The sequence below is a fragment of the Prionailurus viverrinus genome, chromosome B4, assembly GCF_022837055.1.
Source record: "Prionailurus viverrinus isolate Anna chromosome B4, UM_Priviv_1.0, whole genome shotgun sequence".
NCBI lineage: Eukaryota > Metazoa > Chordata > Mammalia > Carnivora > Felidae > Prionailurus > Prionailurus viverrinus.
The window spans coordinates 122364761-122390433 of NC_062567.1; the positions used below are offsets into that span (position 1 = coordinate 122364761).

General features: G+C 41.5%; 1 protein-coding gene across 1 annotated transcript in view; it reads right to left on the minus strand.

The window, feature by feature from the left end:
- Window positions 1-19128, minus strand: part of ALDH1L2 (aldehyde dehydrogenase 1 family member L2) — a 69013-nt gene extending 49885 nt beyond the window's left edge. The window contains exons 1-3 of the mRNA XM_047866656.1: window positions 19007-19128; window positions 6997-7141; window positions 1952-2186 (exon numbers count right to left, since the gene is read on the minus strand). Coding sequence (XP_047722612.1) covers window positions 1952-2186; window positions 6997-7141; window positions 19007-19054 — 428 coding nt within the window. The 5' untranslated portion in view covers window positions 19055-19128. The remainder of the gene's footprint in view (window positions 1-1951; window positions 2187-6996; window positions 7142-19006) is intronic.
- Window positions 19129-25673: the final 6545 nt, after the last annotated feature.

Genomic DNA, 25673 nt, shown 5'->3' on the forward strand with positions numbered 1-25673 from the left:
TGTTCTCCATATTTATGAGTCTCTTCTGTTTTGTCCCCCTCCCTGTTTTCATATTATTTTTGTTTCCCTTCCCTTATGTTCATCTGTTTTGTCTCTTAAAGTCCTCATATGAGTGAAGTCATATGATTTTTGTCTTTCTCTAATTTCATTTAGCATAATACCCTCCAGTTCCATCCACATGGTTGCAAATGGCAAGATTTCATTCTTTTTGATTGCCGAGTAATACTCCATTGTATATATATACCACATCTTCTTTATCTATTCATCCATTGATGGACATTTGGGCTCTTTCCATACTTTGGCTATTGTTGATAGTGCTGCTATAAACATGGGGGTGCATGTGTCCCTTCGAAACAGCACACCTGTGTCCCTTGGATAAATACCTAGTAGTGCAAATGCTGGGTCATAGGGTAGTTCTATTTTTAGTTTTTTGAGGAACCTCCACACTGTTTTCCAGAGTGGCTACACCAGCTTGCATTCCCACCAACGATGCAAAAGAGATCCTCTTTGTCCGCATCCTTGCCAACATCTGTTGTTGCCTGAGTTGTTAATGTTAGCCATTCTGACAGGTGTAAGGTGGTATCTCATTGTGGTTTTGATTTGTATTTCCCTGATGATGAGTGATGTTGAGCATTTTTTCATGTGTCAGTTGGCCATCTGGATGTCCTCTTTGGAGAAGTGTCTATTCATGTCTTTTGCCCATTTCTTCACTGGATTATTCATTTTTGGGGTGTTTAGTTTGTTAAGTTCTTTGTAGATTTTGGATACTAACCCTTTATCTGATATGTCATTTGCAATATGACCTAAATAATTTTAAATCTCAGAGCTACTAATCGAGCAAGAACTAAGTCAATGAATCAATCACTCATGGGGCGCCTGGGTGGCGCAGTCGGTTAAGCGTCCGACTTCAGCCAGGTCATGATCTCGCGGTCCGTGAGTTCGAGCCCCGCATGGGGCTCTGGGCTGATGGCTCGGAGCCTGGAGCCTGTTTCTGATTCTGTGTCTCCCTCTCTCTCTGCCCCTCCCCCGTTCATGCTCTGTCTCTCTCTGTCCCAAAAATAAATAAACGTTGAAAAAAAAAATTAAAAAAAAAAAATGAATCAATCACTCTTTTCAGAAATATTGAGGAATTAATTGGCATTATGTTATCAAGAGACTTGCAAACATTCATATACTTTGACCCAGTGATTCTGCATGTAGAAGAAATGTGAAATGAGAAAAAATACAAGTTTAAATGCAGAGATAACCACACAGAACCATTTAAAATAGCAAAAAAAAAAAAAAATCAATTCATGCAAATACAATGAAGTGTTAGTCACCACATTGAAACTAAGTGTAGTTTTCTGCCTAATTAATAACTTGACACTGAGAGATATCAAGGAGATGCACAGGTAAAGGAGAGAAGGCAGAAAAGTGTACCTACAGCAATAAAAATGTTAGACCATAGCCCCTTCCTTCAAGAAGCTTAAAGTTGAACAGAAGACAGATAACAAAGAAGATAATTTCAGGTAATTCAGCATTTCCTGACATGTACTTGAGATTCTCTGTGCAAAAACAGTTCTATGGTCGAATAAGTTTGGGAACATTGTATACTCAGATTCCCTCCCAGAGATTATAATGCTCTCTCACTCAACACATATAATAGGTTCTAAGAAGTCCTATGATCAAGAAATCCATCATAAACCAAACTTGTCTGACTATAGAACCTTTGTTTGCTCAGTTACTTAGTTAAACCTAATGAAGCCACTACTCCGTAGACTATTCTTGGGAAATGCTATCTAGCCCATGCTGTACCTCTATGTCTCAGGGGAGTTCATGCAATAGTAGCAATCAATCAGGGCCTCACACCTCCTCAAGCACACCTAGTTCTTTGATCCCCTAGGTAAAAAAATAGAAGATTATAGGCGATGGAAATAGGCCCATCTTCTCTGTAATTTAAAAAAATGCTCACCAGTTGATAGCAGAGGCTCCTCTATGCCTGGGAAGGATGGAGGGGTGATATATGATGGAGCCGTACTTTGGGCTGTCAATTACATCCATGGGGATAAACTGTGTGCAGAAGGGAAGCACGTTTAGCTCAGCACCCACAGATTTGTAGGCCTCTGCCACCTCCTTTATGGTCTTGCCCTTGACTCTCCATCTGGGGAACTTGAACACGGGGGTCCCATCTTTCTCTGCAGCTAAAGCTGAGCAGGAAAGAGAAAATGATTTTCATTAAAAAAAAATTTGGCCATAAGTTTATATGTGCAATGTGTGGATTCACACATTGCAGTTTTCCAGCTTCATGAAACATTGACAAATAAAACACGTTGAAGAACAATTTAGATGGTCACCAGAATTTGACCTGTTACAATTTTATCATGATCCATCCATTTTTCTAATGCGATTTTTTACCTATATATTTGAGGCATAATATATTTAAACTCAAAAGTTTGTGACTAGGGGTGCCTGGGTGGTTTAGTCGGTTAAGCATCAGACCCTTGATTTCAGCTCAGGTCATGATCTCACGGTTCACGGGATCAAGTCCCACGTCAGGTTCTGAGCTGATAATATGGGGTCTGCTTGGGATTCTCTCTTTCTCTCTCTCTGCCCCCGCTTCCCAAAAATAAATAAATAAAACTTAAAAAAAAAAGTTTGTGGCTACATAACATTTAAAAAAATTTTAAGTTTATTTATTTATTTTGAGAGAGAGAGAACAGGTGCATGCAAGAGGTGGGAGGGACACAAAAGAGAATCCCAACCAAGCTCCACACTTATTGTCGGATGCGGGGCTTGAACTCACAAAACTGTGAGATCATGACCTGAGCCGAAATCAAGAGTCAGATGCTTAACCAACTGAGCCACTCAGGTGCCCCAACATTTTAAAAATTTAACTAAAGCTTTTCTCTTTTACAGATAAAAAAATTATACTTTTATTACTGATATAGCCACTTAAAGAATATTTGTTTGTTTGTTTTTTAGGTTTGGAGCCAACTGCTGCTACGTCACCACTCAGATTAGACGTACTCAGCCTCTGGCACAGATGGAAAACCATGAGTCCCATCCCATGCCTGTTTCCTGGAGGGAAGTCATTTTTATTACAGAGCAAACTATAATGAGAACACATTTTCTCCACCAAACAGGCAGATCCCAAAAGACGAAGAGAGGACGTTTTTGCTCTGAGCTGGGCTTGTCTATTATCTAGTTCCTTCTCCCAAATTCACCAGTCAGATAAATTAGTGGAGGAGAGAGGCCAAGAATGGAGAATACATGCTCCTCGTGAGGGTTCTGCCATACTGGAGAAGATTTGAGGCTCATTCCTGTGGAAAATGTTCTCTCTTCCCCAAAGAACAGCTCCATCTACCTCTGTGTGGAAAAGGAGTGGCCCTCCAAAGTGCCGGTAGCACCAGCTCATTTTTTTCCATAATAAAATATCATTTTTACTAACTACATACCTTACATATATTAAGTATATATATTTATTTTCCACCAACAATACAAAGCAACTACATTTTAGGCAATTTTTTAAAGCTTTAAGAAAGGCTTTTTATCTGTATTTTTGGGCTCCTTTTCCTTTCTCCCCCATTTAATCAACCTTCGTTGACTTTGGAGGGGATAATGCCTCCACCAGAAAGCATAGTTACAAATCTTAAGTGAGTCCTGAAGAAATCTGGCCATCAAGCTGATGCCTTGATCAATACACTTGGAAGGATGTGAGAGACCAGTATAATAATGTTCATAAAGTGTTCAAAAAACGGTAAATAAATCATTTTCAGATAATAAGAAAATGAATAAATGGTGGTAAAAAAATGTGAAATTGGGAGGAAACTGTGCAACGTTAAACTGGGAAAGAAAAATCAAATGAAAAACTTAGAAGTCTTCATTTTTTTTTTAAGTTTATTTAGTTTGAGATACAGAGAGAGAGAGAGAGAAAGAGAGAGAGAGAGAGAGAGAGTGTGTGCACAAGCACAAGTGGGGGAGGGACAGAGAAAGAAAGAATCCCAAGCAGGCTCCATGCCGTCAGCACAGAGCCCAATGCAAGGCTCAATCCCATGACTATAGGATCATGACCTGAGCTGAAATTAAGAGTTGGATATTTAACTAGCTGAGCCACCCAGGCACACCTAGAAGTCTTCATTTTAAAAATCTACTACATTGAGATAGGCTATGATCCTTCCATAGTGATTTGTGGCTGCCCCAGGGCTATTTTCCACTGCTCTAGTTGGCTATTCTGATAACAAGAATAGTTTGCCACTGTCATTTTGATCCTTTTTCATGAACTAGGCACAGGGATGAGCAGATTATATACATTATGTCATCTAACCCATGTAAGATGGGTGCTGTTGAACTAAGCTTAGTGGGTTTTAATAACTTGCCCAACCTCATGCAGCTAGTAAGTGGCAGAGTCAGATTAACTGCATGACTCCAGAACATATACAGTTAACTATATGCTGTACTACATCCCAGGCTACTCTACAAGTCAAATTGATAGTTTTTCTTTTCTATGTTTTGCTAGCAGCCCAAATGGCCACGACGAATGGAAAGGAGGTCCTGGCCCCGGGACCAGACACTAGGGAAAGTTAGTTTCCCAGGTCATACTTTTAAAGGAGTTTTAAGAGTCACATGCTTGTAATTCTTCTGAAGTTCATGTATATGGCAGAGACTGCTAGCTGTCCCCCTTCAATCTCTAGCAAAGATTCTTCTACTTTAGCTGAGCACATAGCCACCCTGAATAAAATCTATGTTTCTCTGTCTATCCTACAAATAGATTTGGGCTGTGACTATGTTTTAGCGAGTGGGATACAAATGGGAATGATATGTGCAACTTCGGGATAAAGGCTTGCCTTCTGCTTCCCATCTTTCCTGTACTGCTTGCTAGAATGCAGCCTGGACAGTTGGGGCTAAAGCAGCTATCTTGGGGGAGCCTGGGTGGCTCAGTCAGTTAAGCGTCTGACTTCGGCTCAGGTCATGATCTCATAGCTTGTGAATTCGAGCCCTGCATCGGGCTCTGTGCTGACGGCTTGGAGCCCGGAGCCTGCTTCATATTCTGTGTCTCCCTCTCTCTCTCTGCCCCTCCCCGGCTCACACTCTGTCTCTCTCTCTCTCAAAAAATAAACAAACATTAAACAAAAATTTTTTTAAAAAGCAGCTATCTTGGACCATGAGATGGAAGCCCAGTGTTGACAATAAGAAAACAACAAACAGCAAGAGTCTGCATCGTGATAAATATAGAGCTGCCACAACAGCTCCAATGGCCAACTCAGACTTGAGAAATGGACTTCCATGTTACTTAAGCTAATATTATTTGGGGCTTCCCTGATTCAACAATCAATCTGATATCCCAAATATGAGTCCTCCCAAATATCCCCTCCGCCACAAGGCTGCTGCAAATAGCTAATAATAGGACAGATAGTCCCAGTAATAGGCATCCGTCCTTTTCTGTCTTGGGAACCAGGTCCAAATTCATGAGGCAGATTCCCTCAGAATTCCCCAGGTTGGGATAGCTTTTTTCTGAAACAAGGATAATTTCTTTCTTTCTTTCTTTCTTTCTTTCTTTCTTTCTTTCTTTCCTTTTGGGGAAAGAGAGACAGAGCATGCACACGCACAGGGGTGGGGGAGAGGGGCAGAGGGAGAGAATCTTAAGCAGGCTCCACACTCAGCATAGAGCCCAACATAGGGCTCTATTCCACAACCCTGGGATCATGATCTGAGCTGAAACCAAGGGTCAGATGGACACTCAACTGAATGAGCCACCCAGGTGCCCCCCCAAGGATAATTTCTAAATCAAGTGATTAAATTCATATATGCATATGTGCTCTTTGAGCCAACTTTTTTTTAGCATGACTCTTGAAAAAAAATGTTAAAATATAATATTTTTAAAAGTAGAACAAGATAGGATAAGCCCCAGAACTATTTCTTCCAAGAAAAAAGGGTACAATTTTAGGGTTATCACTGATCAGTGTTTATCAGCCAATATGTCGCATTGTTCCAGTGATTTCTGAAGATCTGATTTATAAGCCAGGATAGCTAGTTGCTCATTCTTATGCCCTATCTGTACAATTTGTAGACCATTTCTATCTCCATGTCTTGCACCCGTCCTCAACATAACTATAGTTCATTCTTGAACAATCAGGTTTGAACCGTGTGGGTCCACTTATATGTGAATTTTTTAAATAAATATAGTACTGTCAATGTATTTTCTCTTCCTTATGATTTTTTAAATAACATTTTATTTTCTCTAGCTTACTTTATCATAAGACTACTGTATATGATACGTATAACATACAAAATATGTGGTAATAAACTGCTTATGTTAACAGTTAAGACTTCCTTCTAGTCAACAGTAGGCTATTTTTTGTTAAGTTTTGGGGGAGTCAAAAGTAATATGTGGAGTGTTGACTAGGTAGGGGGTCAGCACCTCAAACCCCTGTGTTGTTCAGGGTCAACTGCATACTTGTAAATCAGAATCTCATTGTAGGTTTGCTTTGAGAATGGCTATCTTCTTTACCTTACCTTAACAGCCAAGCAGCCAAGCTATACTTGTTCTGACATAAATATATTCTTTATGACCCCACACCAATTTCTATCATTGGATGCGGTCCTCTCTTCAATTCCATTGGCACCTCTGAATCAGACATTATTCTAGATGCTTCATAACACCTTTGGAAAGTCACAAGTGTAGTTCAGAAAAAACATAAACCTGAAAATTCCTCTGAGGGACCTTGGAGGTAAGTGGAGAAATTCTTAACACAGTGGGGGCCTGCATCTTTGTCTTGGGGCCCACAGACAAGGGAGAATTTTTCAGTCTGCAAATAGACTTAGCTTGAGAAGGCTTTCAAGAGGCAGAGTGCGTGTAGCAGAATCCAGGGGGGGATGCAGGTAGTCTGGGTCTTTGGGAGCTGTGGCAAAGAAATAGAGCTTTAGAAATGCTAACAAGGCATAAGGGGTCTGAGCTGGGGCCTAAACCAGCTGGGTCAGTGCAGAGTCCTTGATTCAGCTGTTCCAAGATACACTCACCCAGCGGGTCAGTTTTGCCATCCTTGTCTGGAACCGTGAACACGCCCACAACTCGGTGGCCCTCTTTGCGGAGGTGACTGTACACTTCCTGTCCGAAGAGGCTCTGACCAATAAGTGCCAGCTTCAGCTTGTTTTTGAAATAGGCCTGTGAAACAATTCAATGATGACAGACGTCGGCATGGTTAGAAGACATATGGGTCACCAACACTCTTTTTCCAATCATGCAAAATGACTTGAGGAAACAACACAGAGATCTACAAAATAAAATTTTTATTGACACACGCTGAACCTAGGCTACACATAAACAGTAGTGAAAACACATAAACTGTTTTACACATAAACAGTAGTGAAAATAATGTCACGCTGACGTATTCCTTTTTTCCCCTTTGCTCTAATCCCCCTGATTATTCATCATAATCATTGGGATTGCATATATTTTACAAGCCATTCCAACTCCTCGGTGAAATGAAGCCGGATGTTAACAAGTAAGGGTAAGTTTCATAGTTAAAAGGAGTTTAATTCTGAGCAAGATCTGCTTCAATAGGACAATGGCTTTTGTGGCCCTGCAATATAGAAACAAGAGCCGGACTCATCTCTTAACTTCCAGAAGAGGCCAAGAGCTAACACGCGGCATGACACGGGGGTCACAGGCAGACCCCAGTGCTAGACTACCCGAAATCAAAATCAAGTGCCACTCCTGTTTAGTCGTGTGTCCTTAAGCAAGCGACGAACTTCTGTTGCCTTTTTTCCTCACCTGTAAAATAGGAATAATAACACCAACCTCACACAAGTTTGATTGAAGCAGATGACTTAATATTAACATGTAAGAGGCTCAATGCAGTATCTGACACAAAGGACTGTTGCGGTAAAAGCTTCAATCATGTCTTAGAGGTTTTGCTACATCCTAGATACGGTTCCATGTTTCTTTATATAGTCCAAAATTCCAAAATCTTTGGTAAGTGGCCCAAATTCCTTAGGCCTCAAAACCTGGATTGCTCCAGTGGAACATTCTTTTTAGTCCTTACAGCTTTCTTGTAAGTTTGTGCACATTCATTTGGTTTCAAACTTGACCTGGGCTGACATACTGCTATTTATAATCTTAATTATAGTATTCGTAAGGACTGTATGAACATTTATATGTTTTGCTGCAGAAAAATCAATGTGTTTGGTTACAGATACTGTCCCAGACCCTGCTGTGAATTATATGTAATGTACTATCTATGTACCACATTGACTTTCTAAAATGTAATTCTGAATCTCTAAATATATTTTGTTCCTCAGGTTTAAAAAATTTTTTTTGATGTTAATTTATTTATCTTGAGAGACAGAAAGAGAATGTGAGTGGAGGAGGGACAGAGAGAGACACAGAATCTGAAGCAGGCTCCAGGTACTGAGTTGTCAGCACAATGCCCAACACAGGGCGTGAACCCATGAACCAGTGAATCATGACCTGAGCCAAAGTAGGACGCTCAACCAACTGAGCCACCCAGGTGCCCATGTCCTTCAGGTTTCAGGTAAAGAATTAAGACCTGCACATCATTTCATTTCATTTAATCATTGCAACTATCATGTTTGATTATCTCCCATTTTACACTATTTTATGAATGAAGAAACCACAGCTCAGAAATGTCAATTATATCCTCAAGGTCATGTTGGCAAAAAGGAGGAGAGGTGAGACTTGAATCCAGGTCTGTCTGACTTCAAAGCCTACGTATGCACTTAAAAATAAAATAATAAAAATGAGCTCCCACCACTCATCTCTTTTCTCTTCCTTTTAGAAGATTAACACTGATGTACAAAAGTACATTGATTATCAAGAAATACAGACACCATTTAGACAAGAATAGTGCTAAGGGGTTGTAGTTTTAAAGAATTCTCTTTAAGCAATTATACCTCCTGTAAATTCTCCCCAAATGGAATCTTTTGCAAAGCTAAGGTAACAATGGGGCACCTGGGTGACTGAAGTTAAGCGCTCAACTTCAGCTCAGGTCATGATCTCACTGCTTGCGAGCTCAAGCCCTGCATCAGGCTCTGTGCTGACAGCTCAGAGCCTGGAGCCTGCTTCAGATTCTGTGTCTCCCTCTCTCTCTGCCCTTTCCCCACTAACACTCTGTCTCTGTCTCCCTCAAAAATAAATAAACGTTAAAAAAAAAAAAAAAAGAACACAGCTCCACAGGACTTGGATTTAGATATTTTTCCCTTTCACTCTAAATGGGATTCTTTAATGTACTAGAAAGTCATTCTAAATTAGTCAATCCTCACTGTAAAAATTTGATTATGAGGAAACAATTTTCCCTTATTTCCCAATTTACTGAGGGCATAGACAGCTTCCCTTTTTAGGCATGAACTTAAAAGCATATGGGTTCACATGTTCCCTGTAATTGAGCTGATAATGAAAACAATGAAGGTTTTACTTGAAAAAAATCTTTTCCAGGGCCAGCCAAAGATTCTATCCCCAAAGAGCCTACAGCTTCAACATCTAACAAATATTTTCAAGCAAACAGATTAACTCTGCAACAACAGCATAGTTTGCCTACAGATAATACGTGATTATTTCATTTACTCTTATCAGAAAAATCAAAATGTTCTGTAAGCATTCCATCTCCAAATCCTATCATTTATGCTGTGGCTTGAACTAGAACAGACATGATGGCATATCTTAAAAATCCGGCTTTGCCTCACACCGCTACCAACACCAAATAGTTTAAGCCTTCTAAAATACTACCCTTGGCACACAAAAGAGCCAAGAGGCTGAGATGGTTCAAATGTAACGCTGTGCTCAGCTGTCACCTGGGTATTTGGAGTTCAATTCCAGATTCCACGCTCCCCTAGAAAGACAGCATTTAAAGAAAGTCAGTATCTCTAGAAATGCTACATTCACTGAAACAGTTTCTGAGCTTCATGCTAAAGCTGAAGCTACAAAAGTGAGTTTCCAACACTGAGACATGTTCGGATTTTAGGATGGTAAGTGCGTTTATAATGAGTTGGCATAATTCCCAAACACCAGACTGGGGTATTCTTATTTCTCCAAGTGTGATCTGAGGACTGACGTACGCTGTGATGGCTGTGTTAGAATCAGTGGGGAGGATGTGCTAAAAGTGTGGGTTCCTGGGCCCCACTCCAGATCTCCTGAGTCAGACGCGGGGCACTAGGAAGCTACATTTTAACAAGCTCCCCATCGACTGAGAGGCACACTAAAGGCACAGAATCTGTGCTGTATGGAGAGCGTGTGCCTACCTGCTTCGCAAAAAGGTTCTGCCCTGGGAAGCGTGGATCAGGAAGAAGGGGTGGAAATAATAGCAAACTTTTTTTTTTTTTTTTTTAACATTTATTCATTTTTGAGAGAAAGACAGAGACAGAGCGTGAGCAGGGGAGGAGCAGAGGGTGGGGTGGGACACAGAATCCGAAGCAGGCTCCAGGCTCCGAGCTGTCTGCACAGAGCCCGATCCGGGGCTGAAACTCACGAACCTGTGAGATCATGACCTGAGTGAACCACCCAGGCTCCCCTTAGTCAACATTTTAACGAGACCCTTGTAAGTGCCAGGTATTTCATATATATTACCTCATTTTGATCGCTCGATGACTCCTGGAGAAAGGCATCCCTAAGCCACTTTATAGATGAAGATATTAAAACACCTGGAAGTTAAGATATAGCCTGGAGTCAAACAGCTACTAAGTGGCAGCTCTCGGCTTCTAACTCTGGTTATTAGTTTCCTTTGTTTTTCCATAACACAGGCCATAGGATTTTGAGCTGGGTCTCATCAATTGAAATCTGAATAATAATAGTATCTAGTGGCACCTGGGTGGCCCAGTCAGTTAAGCATCGACCCTTGATCTCAGCTCAGGTCATGATCCAGATTTTGTCTTCAGATCTTGTCTCCCTCTCTCTGCCCCTCCCCCACTCATGCGCGCTCTCTGTCAAAAATAAGTAAACATTAAAAAAAATTTTAAAAACTCTTTAAAAATAAAAAAAATAATAGTACCTATTTCATAAGGTTGTTAAAAGGATTTATCATCTAATGCATTAGTTTATCATCTAATTTATCACCTAATGCATTAGTGCAGTGTGTGGCAATAGTGGATGCTCAACAAATGTTAATTATTATTATTATCATTATTATGCCACAAGTAATACTTAGGTAAATAAAAAATGTTGATGATGGAACTTTCCTACTGGAAATGTACCATGAGCCCAACACCACGTTGAGCCCTGTTAATCAATTTAAAACATTTTATCAACTACTTATGCCTTTAGACCTCACAGTAACCCATTTTACAAATGAGAACACACAGGGCTTAGAGAAGTCAAGTAAACTGCCTGCAGACGGGGCTAACCACGGGCAGAAGGCAAAACTCAGATCTATCACACTTCAGCAGATAAGCTTCTACTGTTTTCCTATACTGAAGGTCTGCCCCCATTTTAAAATATTTTATATTATTTTATTTTTTATTTGAGAGAGAGCCTGAGAGCAGGGATGAAGGGCAGAGGGGGAGAGAGAGAGGGAGAGAGAGAGGGAGAGAGAGAGGGAGAGAGAGAGGGAGAGAGAGAGGGAGAGAGAGAGGGAGAGAGAGAGAGAGAGAAAGAGAGAGAGAGAGAATCCTAAGCAGTATCCACACTCAGCACAGAGCCCGACTGGGGTTTGATCCCATGACCCTGGGATCACGGCCTGAGCTGAAATCAAGAGTCAGATGCTCAACCAACTGAGCCACCCAGGCACTCCTGTCCTCCCTCCTCAACCCCCCCTTTTTTTTAAAAGAAAAATATGGTAACAGTTTGACAGGTTAATTGTGGGAAATAGTTCCATAAGACTTTCTAAGGAAATACCATGGTGGTCTTGACAGGGGAGAAAGCACCATTCATTTGTAGGCTGGATCTGGTGACCAAAGAACATTCTTTGAGGCACTTATAAGTGCCTGTTATATTGGTGAGAAAGACAGGGAGGCATAAAACCACCCACAGCATTTATAAATCTTGGTGGGAAGTGCCATTATCTTAGGTTTCTCTAATGATGGCATTCTGCCTAGAAGAGCCTTGGGCAGGGAACAGAACTTTTGCCTTCTTTTTTTTTTTTTTTTTTTTAAGATTTTATTTTTAAGTAATCTCTACACCCAACATGGGGCTTGAACTCAAAACCCTGAGATCAAGAGTCACATGCTCTACTGACTGAGCCAGCCAGGCACCCCCAGAGCTTCTGCTCTTTAAACTATTCAATGCTGCATTCCCAGGCTATCCACATCCTGGTGGACTCCTTCAGGAAGGAAATTAATGAGAATTCTGATTATGCTCCAAGGATTAAAACCAAAAACCAAAACACAGTCCTCTATAGAAAGCCTAATGGCGCAGCACTACGAGTCAGCCCTGATCCGAAACGCTTTTGCGAAGCAGACGATACCGTTACAGAACCATTTGAGTGGGGTGTAAAACAAGGCCAAAGCTCTCCACGTCAGGAATTGTGAGAACTGACAGTTTTACCGAAGAATAAGACCAAGTCAATTTTTCAGAGACATCCAGATGCCTAGCACCTTGTGGAACATGCGGCACATGGTGCCCCAAATCACGCCTGACAGTGTGCAAGATGTGCTCAACGAACACGTTCTGAGCATTGACCATGCTCCGGGCCCAGGGCCTGGTAGGCACTGCAAATCAGTTGTCCCACAAGAGTATTTTATTCGGCCCACAGAGCATTTGTCAAAGAACTGTGATAAGATTTTTAGGAGCTTTCACATTAGCAGGCTGAATTTCTGACTTCTTTTTAGAACTCAGGAGGTTCGTCAACCATGGTCTACACTTCGACGTAGCAACAGTCAGCTAGAGCTGAGCAGCGGCTGCCCCCGTTCCTCTGGTTGGATATGGCCTTTCACTCCCTCAGGCTCAAATCCTTCATTTGCTCGCCTGTTTAGCTTCCATGGGTGTTTTTTTGGGGGGGGGGGGATCCCTACAGTAAAAGCACAAAGAAGACTGGTCTCTGCCCTCAGGAGTTTGCCAGTTAGCAGGGAAGCAGTAAAGACATATCAGCATCATAGAGCTGGACAGGAAAGCACAGTGTGGGTGTGGAAAGGGGAAGACTTTCCAAGAATCCCTTGACTGAATCTTAGAGCGCTCATCCTAAGAGTTGGCCAAGAGAAGGGCGGGGATTATCGGAGGTCCTTGGGAAGTTTCAGGAAGAGGGGGTGGCATTTACAAAGAAGTGAAGGAGTGGGCAAAGTGGGTCCAATACTGGAAGTTGGGGAGTGATGACAAGTGACTCTCTAGGGAGAGTCAGAAGACCTATTAGGGAGAGCCTTGTCTACAGCAAATAATTTGGACCTTATTGTGAAGACAGTGAGATCCACCGAATGAATGATTTTAAGCACAAGAGTGATGCTATATTATTTCTCCATTAACAAACACTCAGGTGAGGCATGAATTAACTTGGGGTGGGCACCCCTCTTGAGTTTGAGAGTTGAGCAGATACACAGTGAAAATAAAAGCTGACTTAATAAGACACCATCAATACATTCACAGGAGGTAGCTTGGAATAGCGTAAAAGCCCATGGTACTGATTGTAACAAACCCTCATACTAATCATCAGAAGCAACAAGTTCCACATTGCATAGATGTAAATCTGTGTAAGATTCAAACAAGTTCAAGACACCACCATAAATGACAAACTTGAGCAACTTGATTTTTTCCCCATTGTGTAATCATATAAAGTACGTCTTAATGAGGACTTTCTTGGATATCTGGCCATTTTTTTTTCTAATTTTTTTAAACATTTATTCACTTTTGAGAGACAGAGACAGAGCATGAGTGGGGGAGGGGCAGAGAGAGAGGGAGACACAGAATCCGAAGCAGGCTCCAGGCTCCAAGCTGTCAGCACAGAGCCCGACGCGGGGCTCGAACTCACTAACTGTAAGATCATGACCTGAGCAGAAGTCAGATGCTTAACCGACTAAGCCACCTAGGCACCCCTTGGCCAACATTTTTTTATCATAAAAAGGATAAAAGAGTTTTATTTTTAAATGTTTATTTATTTATTTTGAGAGAGAAAGTTCCATAACTTTGTTAGTGCACACAAAGAGAGTGTGTGTATAAGCAGGGGAGGGGCAGAGAGAGAATCCCAAGCACTCTCCATGCTGTCAGTATAGAGCCTGGCTCGGGGCTCGAACTGACGAACCATGAGATCATGACCTGAGCTGAAATCAAGAGTTGGACGCTCAACTGAGTGAGGCACCCAGGTACCCTGGTAAGAGGTTTTTAAAGCAGAGATGTCAACACAGGGTCTTAATTTAGCATGTGAGGCCAGCTGGGGATGCCTTGCACCTAAAGTTTGGGTGCGGCTGGTGACCAAAGAACATATCAAAGATTGGGTAAAAGTAGGGAAAGAGTCCAAAGGACTAGATCCAGGGATGGACTCCAGTCCCTGCTAGAAGGGGAGGACTTCAGTGCACTGCATTTATCTATAATATTCTCATTGAATAGAATTTTTAAAATTAATGTTTAATTACATATCTAACATATACACACAATCTCCTTGTTAAAAATGCAACAATCACAGGGGCGCCTGGGTGGCTCAGTCGGTTAAGCGTTCGACTTCGGCTCAGGTCAAGATCTCACAGTTCTTGAGTTCGAGCCCTGCATTGGGCTCCCTGCTGCCAGCACATATCCCACTTCAGATTTTCTGTCCCCCTCCCTCTCTCTCTCTGCTCCTCCCCTACTCACATGTGCTTGCTCTCTCTCAAAAATAAATACACATTAAAAAATTTGGGGGGGCACCTGGGTGGCTCAGTCGGTTAAGCATCCAACTTCAGCTCAGGTCACGATCTCATGGTTCATGAGTTCAAGCCCCACGTCGGGCTCTGTGCTGACAGCTTGGAGCCTGGAGGCGGCTTTGGATTCTGTGTCTCCCTCTGTGCCTCTCCCCTGCTTGTGCTTTGTCTCTCACTCTGTCTCTCAAAAATAAATGTAAAACAAAATTTTTTTTAAATGAAACAATCACAGATAAGACTGGAGTCTCCCAATCCCACTTCCCTCTCCCCCTCCACCCCAGAAAAAAACATTTCATGGTTTGCTGTGCATCCTACAGACCTTTTCTGGACATTTACATATATCGAAGTGTATACATAAAATATTATTTTGTGTTTTAAAAATAACACAAATTGAGTCATATTATGTGTAATGTCCCATAACTTTGTTAGTACATATAATTGATTCTTTAAAGTTGGTGCACAGCATTTCAGAGCGTAGCTATGTCTCAGTTTATTTGTTCATTTCCCTACTGAGGAACAGCTTGGCTTCCAGTCTGTCATTATTACAAATACCATGGCAATGGGTATCCTGGTACATGCTTCCTGTGCCCATGCAGGAGTGCTTTTCTCAGATATCTACAAATGAAATTGTAGGATCATTTTTAAAACTTAAATGTTAATGGATGCCATCAAATTGGCTTCTAGAATATTTGAGGAACTATTTTCTCACCCCTGCCAACACACAATATTGTCAACTTCTATGATTTTTGCCAATGTGATGAGTGAAATCTTATATCTTGTTCTAATTTGCATTCCCTTGACTACTGGTTTGGTTGAGTGCCTTTTAATATTGCACTATCCATTTGTATTTCCTTTTTGGCATATTGTCTATTATTATTCTTTAACCACAAGTTTAATCATTTGTTCCACTAATCTACGGACTCTTTGAAAGCAGGGATAGTTTATTTCTTGTTTATTGTTTTATCCTTTCTGGCTGTGAGACTCTAAAAAAGTTATTTAACTTCTCTGAGTTTTAGTTTCTTTATCTGTAAAATGGGTAATAATAGTACCTACCTCACTGAGATAGTAAGCAAATTAAGTGTGCATAAATGTAAAGCATTTATAACAGTGTCTGGTGCATACTAAGTGCTATGTCAATGCTACCTATTATTATTATATTATTATTGTTATTTATTAAATAATTATATCCTCAGGATTTAGAACAAGTGCTCAGTACACAACCAAATATGGTTTGAAGTTGAATTTGAAGGTCCTCAAAACAAACTTGACATGAAAGCAGGGGGTCAGGTAATTCAGAAACAAGGACCTGGTTGCTAGAATTAGGGTATAAACCAGTACTTGGTTCCAAGAAGTAGGGAGGGGTCCAACCTCTTAAATTAGATCATAGAGTAACCTCAAGTTCCAGAACCAGGCTATGAACCCAGAACCACCAGCCAGACTTATCCCAGACACTGGCAGAGGAAGCTAAATTACAAAGTGCCAAATAGTATGAAGGCTAAATAATCCCCCCCCCCATGGGGAGAAATTAAGGAGCAGTGAACCAGGCAAGATAATGGAAGTGCACGACACTAACTATAGACAAAGGGTTTATTGCTGTGGATAGTGGCCATAGTTAAAAAGATCCAGCCACATCATTAAGCCAAAATCATTAAATATTTCTGAGTCCACTTCTTTAAGACCGAGAATGGAAAAAATCGACTCTAGCAGGAAGTGTTATAAACTAGTTTTCCCACTGGATTTTGCTAGGTTCTAAGAAATTTGTCATTTTTTTTTTTTTTCATTCTGCTTTAACACCAAACTCAAAAAAAAACCATGTGATTTTTTTCACTTTTAAAAATGAAGGTATACTTTACCTGCAGTAAAATACACCCTTTTCAGTGGATAGTTCTGGGAGTTTTGACAGACACACAGTCACCTAATCACTGCTATAATCAAGATAAAGAATAGTTCCATCTGCCTGGGTGGCTCAGTCGATTAAGCGTCCGACTTCGGCTCAGGTCATGATCTCACAGTCTGTGGGTTTGAGCCCCGCATCGGGCTCTGTGCTGACAGCTCAGAGCCTGGAGCCTGCTTCAGATTCTGTGTCTCCCTCTCTCTCTGCCCCTCCCCTGCTCATGCTCTGTCTCTCTCTGTCGCAAAAATAAATTTAAAAAATAAAAATAAAAAAAAAGAATAGTTCCATCACCCCCCACCCCCCCGCCAAAATATTCCTTCCTGTCCTTTGAGAGACAGTCTCTTATAGTCCATGCTTCCCCCATGTCCAGCCCCTAATAACCACTGATCTTTTTTCTATCACTGTATAGTTCTACTCTTTCCAGAATGTCACATAAGCAGAATCATATAATACATAGCCCTTTGAGTCCATCTTCTGACACTCAGCACCCACATCTGAGTTTCATCCATGCTTTTGCACACACCAGGAGGAGTTCCTTCCTCTTTCTTTTTCTGAGTAGGATTCCCATGTAGGGATGGATTTACCCACTGTTTATCCTGTCACCAGATGAAGGACATTTAAGTTGTTTCCAGTTTTTGGTGATAATGAATAAAGCCTCTGTAAACATTCATAAATAGGTATTTGTGTGAACATGAGTTTTCACTTCTCTTGGGTAAATACCTAGGAGTGCAATTGCTGGGCCATATTATAGGTGTATGTTTAACTTTATAAAAAATCGCCAGTTTTCCAAAGTGGCTGCACCTTTTTACGCTCCCACTAGCCATGCTTGATTTTGAACAACTCTTACTAGAATACCGTCCAAAGGATGGATCCCCATTTTCTATGGAGTAAAATATCCCAAACACTTCACTTATTCCATGTCTTCCTTTTGGCCATGGAAGAACCTGTCTTCTTCCCAAACGAATGTCGCTGCTTTTTCACATGTACAGTCAGACCCCAGACCCCTGACCGTGCCTGGTGCTTCCCCACATGCATGTTTCTGTTCATGTCACTTGCCACCTGGGATGTTCAACTTTTATTACTGAAATCTTATGTAAACCCCACTATTGCAATCTTTTCGTTCTTTGAGACTCCCTTCTGCACTCCAAAAAAGGCAATTCAATGAAAGGTGTTGACAGAGGAGGCCAATAAAATAGGCAGGCACAAGCCCTTGCTCTCCGGTGCCATCCAATCCACATCCCCAGGTGCCACGTGGCAGGAGAAAGCTAAGGAGGAGTTCAGAGCAAGCAAAGGCTCTCCAAGAGCAGGTTTCTCTTTTCTTATTCTTTAAAAGGGAGAATACTCCCCCAAAACTAGGCTGGATGGGGTAAAGTGACGAATCCTCATTATTTGGGGTCGTCTGGGAGACAAAAGATTTTTCCATGTATGCATCGTTCTGCCGGTTCTTGGTGCTATTCAAGACTTCTCTCCGCCTTCAAGTTTCTTACGTCTGGATTTGTATACATGCACATATGGCTTTGGCAAAGAAGAGGAATTGAAAAGCAAATTCTTTCACAGACCAGGAAGCATGCACTTCCTATAGAAGAGATGATGTACATGACATGCTTTTTTTTCCTTCCCTAAACAGTTTAGAGTCTACCTAAATGCAGGGAGGCATCTCTCCCAGGGGTCACATGCAACGTGTCTGCTCTCTTTCCATTTCTGGAGGAGCTGATGCAATTCTAAGGCGCGGGGCTGGGCCACGGCTCGTTTCTTAACTACAGTTTAATAATGTTCCAGAGTGGCTGCTTCTGCAGCGTCTGGTAATCATAGCAATCTTGCCGCCTGCAACTCGCGAAAAATGAGCCTGCAGCCACCAGCTACGAGGGCCCAAATCTGAATGGATCCTCAATGCCAGGGCTCCCCACTCCCAGGCCACCCAGGACCACGCGGCTGACTTGAATACTACTGTCCTCCAGAAACGGTTTCGGTCCTGTACTTCAGCTCCATCTCATAACCAGGGATGTCATCATTGAAATGAAAAAAAGGAAAGGAAGCTGACCCCGTCCCCCTTGCCAAGTGACTGTCTCCACCCTGTCAATCCCAGCCAGACCGTAGATGTTCAAAAGCCGCATCCTCAGCCCCTTCCCCGAACAAGACAATGGCTCGCCTGGCAAGCCATACTCAAGACCCTCTCCGGATCCTTCTCGGCAGTCTCCTAGTTTTAAAAACGCTGTCTTGGCTTTTAGCAAAGCCTGAACATCGCTGCCCACCCCCAGCCCCGCCGCCCGGCCCTCCCGACCCTCCCGACCCGCCCGCCTCGCCCGGGGGTCTGGAAAGCAGCCCCGGTGAGAGAGAGCCAGGACGCTCGCCCGGGACCAGACTCACCCGGCCGGTGGAGAAGCGCCGGAGCGCCTGGCTGCCCAGCCACAGCATGATGGAAGGGAGCGCCCGGGCGGCGGCGCGACGGCTGGGGCTCAGCCTGGCCGCGCGGCCTGCAGCCTCCGAGCGCCCGGGGGCCTCAATAGCTGCTCGCCGGGTCCTTCAGTCCTGGGACCAGCCCATGGCCCGCCCCCTCGGCTGGCACGGCCTCGCCTCCTCAGCTGGCCGGGCTCGGGTGGCCAATCCCCTGCGACTGGGCGGGGCCTGCGCCGGCCGCTGGGAGGCGCTGGGCCGCAATCCCGGTGCCACGCTGGTACCCAGAGGGAGGGATGGCTTCCAGTTGTGGCCCAGGTACTTACCAGCTGGGAGATCGCCTTCCAGTTACTCAAACCCTGTGAGGTACACAGAGATTTGCCTTATTAATGGTCAACCTGACACCCCAAGTCAGGCCCACAACAGTCCTGAGAAGGCAAAGATAGGAAAAGATAAGGTGTGGGGACACCTAGCTATATAGGATCCTGATACCTATCTTGTAAGCTGATGAGAGGATTTAATGAGAGACTGTGTATAAAGCACTTGGCAAAGGGCCTGGCACACAGCTGGTCCCCAACAGGTGATAGACAGACATAGATAGATACACACCCTTTTCCCTCATCTCTCTAGAAGGAATGCTCATTTAGCTAAGCATTTGTCTCAAACGGAACACCTTAGCCTGGCATTCAAGGCCATCTGCAATTTGGCATTTTGGTTTCTTGCTGCTGCTTTGCATATATAATTTAGCCTAACTCTGGTGCTTGCTGATTCTTTTTTTCCTGGACAATGCTTCCCAGAAAAGCTTGTCACCTGTCACTTGTCACCATCTCAGCACTACCAAATTCCTTCTTTTCTTAAAGGCACAGCTCAAATTCTGCCTCTGGGAGGCATTTTTCCTGATTCTTTCCTCCCTTAACCCTCTTATTCCCCCGAAGTAATCTTTAACTCCTCTGAACTGGGGAAGATTTTTGTCTGTGCATCTCTTCTGACATCTCAGTCTGTCACTGCTATTTGTGTGCCTGTCATCTTCTCTACTGGAAGCTCCTTGCAAGCTGAGTCAACGTCTGATTTATCAAGATTTACAATATCTAGCACTAAGCAGAGTTCAAAAAGTACTTGTTAAAAGAGAGGATGAATGAATGTGTTTAAGAAGGAGGGAGAGAGAGAGAAAAAAACATCTTTACAGCTTGGAGAACGGCAGCAAACATCTAGAGTTTTGCTCTGGGAATTACCCATTTCCAATTCAACCCACTTCCCTGACTGCACATTGTGACTTCTTGCTTCTTTTCTTTTCTTTTCTTTTTTAAATATATTTATTTTCAAATTGGTTTCCATACAACACCCAGTGCTCATCCCAACAAGTGCCCTCCTCCCTGCCCATCACCCACTTTCCCCTCTCCCCCATCCCCCCATCTACCCTGAGTTTGTTCTCAGTTCTTAAGAGTCTCTTATGGTTTGCCTCCCTCCCTCTCCATAACTCCCTCCCCCCTTTCCCCTCCCCCATGGTCTTCTGTTAAGTTTCTCAAGATGCACATATGAGTGAAAACATATGGTATCTGTCTTTCTCTGCCTGGCTTATTTCACTCAGCATAATACCCTCCAGTTCCATCCACATTGCTTCAAATGGCAGGATTTCATTCTTTCTCATTGCCAAGGAGTATTCCATTGTATATATAAACCACATCTTCTTTTTAAAAAATTTTTATTTTTTACTTTTTAAAATTTACATCCAAATTAGTTAGCATATAGTGCAATAGTGATTTCAGGAGTAGATTCCTTAGTGCCCCTTACCCATTAAGCCCACACCCCCTTCCCCACCCACTCCAGTAACCCTCAGTTTGTTATCCATATTTATGAGTCTCCTCTGTTTTGTCCCCCTCCCTGTTTTCATATTATTTTTGTTTCCCTTCCCTTATGTTCATCTGTTTTGTCTCTTAAAGTCCTCATATGAGTGAAGTCATATGATTTTTGTCTTTCTCTGGCTGACTAATTTCACTTAGCACAATGCCCTCCAGTTCCATCCACGTAGTTGCAAATGGCAAGATTTCATTCTTTTCGATTGCCAAGTAATACTCCATTGTATATATATACCACATCTTCTTTATCCATTAATCCACTGGAGGACATTTAGGCTCTTTCCATACTTTGGCTATTGTTGATAGTGCTGCTATAAACATGGGGGTGCATGTGTCCCTTCGAAACAGCACACCTGAGTCCCTTGGATAAATGCCTAATAGTGCAATTGCTGGATCGGACATTTGGGCCCTTTCCATACTTTGGCTATTATTGATAGTGCTGCTGTAAACATGGGGGTGCATGTGTCCCTTCAAAACAGCACACCTGTATCCCATGGATGTATGCCTAATAGTGCAATTGCTGGATTGTAGGGTAGTTCTATTTTTAACTTTCTGAGGAACCTCCATACTATTTTCTAGAGTGGCTGCACCGGCTTGCATTCCCACACATCTTCTTTATCCATTCATCAGTTGATGGACATTCAGGCTCTTTCCATAGTTTGACTATTGTTGAAAGTGCTGCTATAAACATTGGGATACAAGGATCCCTATGCATCAGCACTCCTATATCCTTTGGGTAGATTCCTAGGTCATAGGGTAGTTCTATTTTTAATTTTTTGAGGAACCTCCACACTGTTTTCCAGAGCAGCTGCACCAGTTTGCATTCCCACCAACAGTGCAAGAGGGTTCCTGTTTCTCCACATCCTTTCCAGCACCTATAGTCTCCTGAACTGTTCATTTTAGCCACTCTGAGTGACCTGAGGTGGTATCTCAGTGTGGTTTTGATTTGTATTTCCCTGATGAGGAGTGATGTTGGGCATCTTTTCATGTGTCTGTTGGCCATCTGGATGTCTTCTTTGGAAAAGCGTCTATTCGTGTCTTTTGCCCATTTCTTCACTGGATTATTTGTTTTTCGGGTGTGGAGTTAGGTGAGTTCTTTATAGATTTTAGATACTAGCCCTTTATCTGATATGTCATTTGCAAGTATCTTTTCCCATTCTGTTGGTTGCCTTTTAGTTTTGTTGGTTGTTTCCTTTGCAGTGCAGAAGCTTTTTATCTTGATGAGGTCCCAGTGGTTCATTTTTGCTTTTAATTCCCTTGCCTTTGGAGATTTGTAGAGTAAGAAATTGCTGCGGCTGAGGTCAAAGAGGTTTTTTCCTGCTTTCTCCTCTAGGGTTTTTATGGTTTCCTGTCTCATATTCAGGTCCTTCATCCATTTTGAGTTTATTTTTGTGTATGGTGTAAGAAAGGTCTAGTTTCATTCTTCTGCATGTTGCTGTCCAGTTCTCCCAGCAGCTTTTATTAAAGAGACTGCAGAGATCAAGGAGCTACAGAATAGTCATGATGAATTAAAAAATGTTATTAGTCAGGTGTAAAATAAAATGGAGGCAACCACAGTGTGGATTGAAGAGGCAGAGGGGAGAATAGGTGAGTTAGAAGATAAAATTATGGAAAAAGAGGAAGCTGAGAAAAAGAGAGATAAAAAAAATCCAGGATCAAGAAGGGAGAATTAGAGAACTAAGTGATGCAATCAAATGGCACAATATCTGTATCATAGGAATTCTGGAAGAAGAAGAGAGAGAAAGGGGCTGAAGGTATACTTGAACAAATCATAGCTGAGAACTTCCCCAATCTGGGGAAGGAAACAGACATTGAAATCCAAGAGGCACAGAGAACTCCCTTCAGACGTAACTTGAATCAATCTTCTGCACAACATATCATAGTGAAACTGGCAAAATATAAGGATAAAGAGAGAATTCTGAAAGCAGCTAGTGATAAACGGGCCTTAGCATACAAAGGTAGAAGCATAAGGGTAGTAGCAGACCTATCTACTGAAACTTGGCAGGCCAGAAAGGAATGAGGAAATCTTCAGTGTGATGAACAGGAAACATATGCAGTCAAGAGTCCTTTATGCAGCAAGCCTGTCATTCAGAATAGAAGGAGAGATAAAGGTTTTCCCAAACAAACAAAAACTGAAAGAATTCATCACCACTAAACCAACCCTACAAGAGATCCTAAGGGGGATCTGTGAGTGAAATGTTGCAAGGACCACAAAGTACCAGAGACATCACTACAAGCATGAAACCTACAGATATCACAATGACTCTAAGCCTATATCTTTCAATAATAACATTGAATGTAAGTGGACTAAATGCTCCAATCAGAAGACTTCTTGCTTCTTTAAACTTCCAAATACTGATAATTATTTTATTTGTTCTGATCTATGTGTACTGAGAAGGGTGGGCAAGGAGTGTGTCTTTTTCTGAGAGGGGTTCCATAGTTGTATTCTCTAATTCCCAACTTTAGGAAGTGTAGAGTTTATGTCTACACACATATAATGAAATATTAATGATGTCTAATATTTCCTTCTGTAAGAATAAAAGATAAAGTTCCCTGGATAACTCATGGTTACATCAGAGGTAATTAGAGTTTGACAAACAGAAAAGCCCTACTAATCTAGACTTTTATACACAGCAAAAATGAAGATGACATAAACTCATTTTTATGTCTCTCAAACAAAAATGAGAGAATTTGAGGAAAGAAAGCTTCCAAATTCGTTCTATGAGGCCAGCATTACCCCAATACCAAAACCAGACAAAGACACTACAAAAAAAGAAAACTACAGGCCAACAACTCTGATGACCATAGATGCTAAAATCCTCAACAAAAGGTTGGCAAAACAAATCCAACAACGCATTTGAGAAATCATTCATTATGATCAAGTAGGATTTATTTGAGGGATGCAAGAGTGGTTCAATATTTGGAAGTCAATCAATGTGATATATCACATTAACAAGAGGAAGGATAAAAACCATATAATCATCTCAATAGATGCAGGAAAAGCATTTGACAAAATACACCATCCATTCATGATAAACTTTCAATAAAGTGAGTTTAGAGGGAATATACCTCAATACAATAAAGGTCATTATGAAAAACCCACAGCTAACATTATAGTCAATGGTGAAAAACTCCAAGCTTTTCCTCTAAGATCAGGGATAAGACAAGGATGTCTACTTCCACCACTTTCATCCACTTTCATTCAACATACTATTGGGAGTCCTAGGTGTAGTAATCAGACAAGAAAAAGAAATAAAAGTCATCCAAATTGGTAAGGAAGAAGTGAAACTGTCACTATTTGCAGATGACATGATACTATATGTAGAAAACACTAATGACTCCATCAAAAAACTATTAGAACTAATAAATGAATTCAGTAAAGTTTCAGCATGCAAAATTAATATACAGAAATCTGTTGCATTTCAATACACTAATAACAAAGTTGCAGAAAGATAAATTATGAAACAATCCCATTTATAATTGCACCAAAAAGAATAAAATAACTAGGGATAAATTTCACCAAGGAGGTGAAAGCTCTATACTCTAAAAACTGTAAGATATTGATGAAAGGAATTGAAAACAACACAAACAAATGGAAAGGTATATCATATTAATGGATTGGAAGAATTAATATTGTTAAAATGTCCACACTACCTAAAGCAATCTACAGATTTAATGCAATCCCTATCAAAATACCAGTAGTATTTTTCACAGAATAAGAACAAATAATCCTAAAATTTGTATGGAATGACAGAAGACCCAAATAACCAAAGCAATCTTGAGAAAGAAGAGGAAAATTGGAGGTGTCACAATCCCAGATTTCAAGATATACTACAAAGCTATAGTAATCAAAACAGTATGGTACTGGCACAAAAACAGACACACAGATTAACAAAATAGGATTAAAAGCCCAGAAATAAACCCACACCAGTATGGTCAATTAATCTACAATGAAAAAGCCATTGTAGAAAAAAGACTGCCTTTTTTTTTTTTTTTTAATTTACTTCCAAGTTAGTTAGCACATAGTGCAACAATGATTTCAGGGTAGATTGCTTAATGCCCCTTACCCATTTAGCCCTTCCCCCCTCCAAACTCCTCCAGTAACCCTCTGTTTGTTCTCCATATTTAAGAGTCTCTTACGTTTTGTTCCCTTCCCTGTTTTTATATTATTTTTGCTTCCCTTCCCTTGGGTTCATCTGTTCTGTGTCTTAAAGTCCTCATATGAGTGAAGTCATATGATATTTGTCTTTCTCTGACTAATTTGGCTTAGCATAATACCCTCTAGTTCTGTCACATAGCTGCAAATGGCAAGATTTCATTCTTTTTGATTGCTGAGTAATACTCCAGTGTATATATATATATATATATATATATATATATATATCACATATAACACACGGACACACACACACATATATGTATACACTACATCTTCTTTATCCATTCCTCCATCAATGGACATTTGGGCTCTTTCCATACTTTGGCTCTTGTTGATAATGCTGCTATAAACACTGGGGTGCATGTGTCCCTTCGAAACAGCATACCTGTATCCCTTGGTTAAACATCTAATAGTGCAATTGCTGGGTCGTAGGGTAGTTCTATTTTTGATTTTTTGAGGAACCTCCATACTGTTTTCCAGAGTGTCTGCACCAGCTTGCATTGCCACCAACAATGCAAAAGAGATCCTCTTTCTCCACATCCTTGCCAACATCTGCTGTTGCCTGAGTTGTTAATGTTAGTCATTCTGACAGGTGTGAGGTTGTATCTCATTGTGGTTTTGATTT